The sequence below is a fragment of the Camelina sativa genome, chromosome 5, assembly GCF_000633955.1.
Source record: "Camelina sativa cultivar DH55 chromosome 5, Cs, whole genome shotgun sequence".
NCBI lineage: Eukaryota > Viridiplantae > Streptophyta > Magnoliopsida > Brassicales > Brassicaceae > Camelina > Camelina sativa.
This window is the reverse complement of record NC_025689.1, coordinates 22,488,843-22,493,000: the sequence shown is the minus strand read 5'-3', so window position 1 is coordinate 22,493,000 and position 4,158 is coordinate 22,488,843. Positions and strand designations below refer to the sequence as shown.

The window sequence follows — 4,158 nt, the reverse complement described above, 5'->3', positions numbered from 1 at the left end:
TTCCTACTGGTCCTATGCATTCGCAACAGCCGTGTATCTCATAAATCGCCTACCCACCCCTGTTCTTAAACTCTCCTCTCCTTATCGTCTCCTCTTTGGTGTTGATCCCAATTACTCCAAGCTCAAAATCTTTGGCTGTCTGTGCTTTCCATGGCTTCGACCATACCGCTCCCACAAACTCGAAACACGTTCCACCCCTTGTATCTTCCTCGGTTACTCACTCACCCAAAGTGCCTTCCTTTGTCTCGAAAAATCCACCAATCGTCTGTACGTCTCTCGTCATGTGCAATTCGTCGAAACTAGCTTTCCCTTCGCCTCCAACTCTTCCATCCCTGCCGTTTCTGAGCCACTCGAGCACTGGGTTCCGCCTGTTTCTGTCGTTCCGGTATCGCCTCCACCACTCGTAGCCTCCTAGCCCCCGGTCTTAGCTCCTTCACCGATGGATTCCGCTGATCACTCCGCTACGTTACCGTCGTCTCCTGCGCCACCACCGCCTCCGTCACCAGCATCGATACCTTCCCACTCAACCGCGGACTCCGATTCACCTGCTCCATCAAATGCTTCTTCGTCAAACAACGACGAAGCCCGCAACAGCTCGAGCAAGTCCATGTCTCCAGTTCGGTCCAATTCATCCGGCCCAGGCCCATTACCGGAAGACTCCAATTCTGTCGGCCCGTCTACATCTGAAACATCATCCCAAAGCCCACAATCGACTTCCTCGTCTTCATCAACCTCCGATGCACAGATGCTTCCGCCTCCGCCAGAAATCTAGCACTCCATGACCACTCGAGCGAAACGAGGTATTGTGAAACCTAATTCAAAGTATGCCTTAGCTATTTTTGCTTGCGAAGTCGAACCTCGCACTGTCAAACAGACTCTCGCTGATGACAAATGGAGAGCCGCAATGTCCGATGAGTTTAATTCTCAGATTCGTTACTTCACATGGTCCCTTGAGCCTCCAGCTCCTCACCAAAACGTTGTCGACACCAAATGGATTTTCAAACTGAAGTACTTACTGGATGGTTCGATACATCGACACAAGGCAAGGCTTGTCGCTAAGGGTTACAATCAGAAAAAGGGTCTTGACTACTCCGAAACCTTTAGTCCTGTAATCAAAGCAACTACGATTCGTGTCGTCCTCCAAACCGCGATCAACTATGATTGGCCGATCAAACAGCTCGACGTCAACAATGCGTTCCTTCAAGGTACTCTAAACGAAGAAGTCTACGTTTCTCAGCCGGAAGGTTTTGTTGATGCAACCCGACCGCATCACGTTTGTCGCTTACACAAGGCATTATACGGACTCAAACAGGCCCCTCGGGCCTGGTATGAGGAACTGAAAAACTTTCTCACCGCAGCAGGTTTCGTTAACTCCCTTGCTGATGCGTCGCTGTTCATCCTTCATCGTGGAAATAGCTTTGTCTATCTCCTAGTTTACGTTGATGACATTCTTGTCACCAGCAACAACAATGATCTTCTGCAGCAGACACTTCATTCGTTAGCCACTTGCTTCAGTATTAAAGACCCGGAAGACCTTCACTATTTTCTTGGTCTTGAAGCTCGCCGTACACCGCATGGTCTTCATCTAACCCAACGGCGTTACATCCTTGATCTCCTCACACGCACGAACATGATTCATGCTAAACCGGTGAAGATCCGATGGCCACTTCTCCCCGCCTCACTTTACACAATGGAACCACTCTCTCGGACCCGTCAGAGTATCGGTCCGTTGTAGGCAGCTTACAATACTTAGCCTTCACTAGGCCGGATATATCTTATACCGTTAACCGCCTGTCCCACTTCATGCATCAACCTACCTCGGACCACTGGCAGGCTGTCAAGCGCTTACTCCGGTATCTCGCGGGCACTATGGATCACGGTCTCTTCTTCCACCGTCGTAACATTCCCACCGTTCGTGCCTTCTCCGATTCTGATTGGGCTGGTGATCGCGACGACTACATCTCCACGCATGCTCACATCATCTATATTGGACACAATCCTGTTTCGTGGTCCTCCAAGAAGCAAAAAGGTGTCACCAAGTCTTCCACCGAGGCTGAGTACCGTTCTGTTGCAAATACATCAGCCGAGGTACGTTGGATTTGTTCTTTACTTCGGGAACTCGGGTTCCGGCTCACGTCACCACCCGTTATCTACTGCGACAATGTGGTAGCCACCTATCTCTGTGCAAATCCGGTATTTCACTCTCGCATGAAGCATCTTGCTCTCGATTATCACTTCATTCGCAATCAAATCACTGCCGGTGAACTACGCGTGGCTCATGTCTCTACAAAGGATCAGCTCGCTGACGCCTTAACCAAACCTCTAGCTCGTGCACCATTCTCAAACTTCTCCTCCAAGATTGGCTTGTCCAAAGCCCCGCCATCTTGAGAGGGGATGTAGAGGAATCGAGAATATCCATATATATGTCAAGTGTATATATTGTATTTATGTCATAGACGTAGTCTCCAAGTCTCATCTCTGTATATATGTTGTACTCTATCAATCTTAATAATACATAACATTCTCTATTCCTTATATTTATAAAGGTTTATGCCAATATTCTTATGGATGAAATTTTTATGGTTATACTTTTGAATAAAAAAATGTTCCTTAGGGACAGTGTTGTAATATGTTTACCAATATTCAATGGTTGATCGATGGAACTAATTAACAGAAAAAAAAAAAAGACAATTTACAAGGAGAACAGAAAAAGTAATACTGTATTAGACAATATTTATGTCATGTCGTGTCGTTACACGGGTGGTTCTATATATCTTTGCTGATCACTTATCACTTCGGATGTAAAGGCGCCTCGTATCTTATCTTATTCGAGTGAGACATATCACATTATCACTTCGTTTTCGTTATGTTCCCAAATTCACATGTACATAATGTAGAAGATTATGTGTGCTAAATACTCCAATTCAACTTAAATACTAACAGTTTCTCTTCAAAAGGGAGATCAATACAAGTTATTAAGTCAAAAGAAAAGAGTTAAACTGTTTAAGTATGTAACCTCTATTACATACTGTCCTGTGATCTTGTAATAAAACATTTATGTGTTGGACCTGTTGGTACATACGTATTCTACTATTCTTTGATTTAGGGCAATTCTCTTCGATATTTGTTTTTGTTAATCAGAGGTAATTAATCCAAGGGTTTAACATCCGACTAATCTATTCAAGGTAAATGTAAGTGTACCGTGTATTGTGTAACTGTCGAGTAGGCCTAAAGCATGACACCATTTCGACATGCTAAGTAGAATGATTTAGTAAATTCGTGCTCGAGAAGAATTGATCTCTATTCTAGACAAAAGGATAACTCCTCCTCAAATGGAAATTACTAGACTAGCACCATTTGGTTAATTCTCATTAATATTACTAAAATTATTATTATTTTAAAAAAAATAGTATTATCAGTTTTATTTTTTTAAAATACCACTAATTTTTTTTACAAATATACCACAAAACTAAAGCTAAAATTTAACCATTCAAAACTAAATCCTAAATTCTAAAAAACTAAACCCTAAAAACTAAGTCCTAAACCTGAAATACTAAACAAACCCCCAAATTTTTGAATTATTAACTCTTAAAAGATCATTTTAATTTTGTAGTATATTTGGACTAAAAACTTTGTAGTAATATTCTTGAAAGAAAAAAACCCTAATGATGATACTTCTGAAATGAAAACTTAATTAATTAATGATATTCTACATTATTTTTCAGTTTAAGATGAATTTAAACCAATAGATATGGCCATATGGGCATAATCATCAATTATGTAGTAAAGATAACACCTGCATAAACATTAAATTTGCATTGTTAACTTATTTCCACACAGGTGCAGTAACCTTTGCTTGGCACGACCAAGCCACGCGTTACCCATGGCCTCACACGGGTTCATTGAAGGATGAAGCATGTTCATCAATGGCACGTGTATTCTATTATTGGCCCTTTTGAATCAGGGTGTGACCTAGTTAAAAAGTCAATAAGCAGCTTTGGTCTTTCTTAATTAATATATGTTTAATGGAAAATGACGAAACAAAAATGACAAAGTGGCTAACTTTTAGCATCAACCGGATTGACGCGACTACTCGACATTGAAAAATCTATTTCACCTTTTTTTCTTAAGTATTTTTCTGATATAATCAAATATTAT

At 41.7% G+C, this 4,158-nt stretch overlaps 1 protein-coding gene across 1 annotated transcript; it reads left to right on the top strand.

The window, feature by feature from the left end:
• On the top strand, window positions 440-772 carry LOC104789479 (putative protein TPRXL). Its single transcript, XM_010515172.1, has one exon. It carries the CDS (start codon window positions 440-442, stop codon window positions 770-772), a length of 333 nt encoding a protein of 110 aa, XP_010513474.1.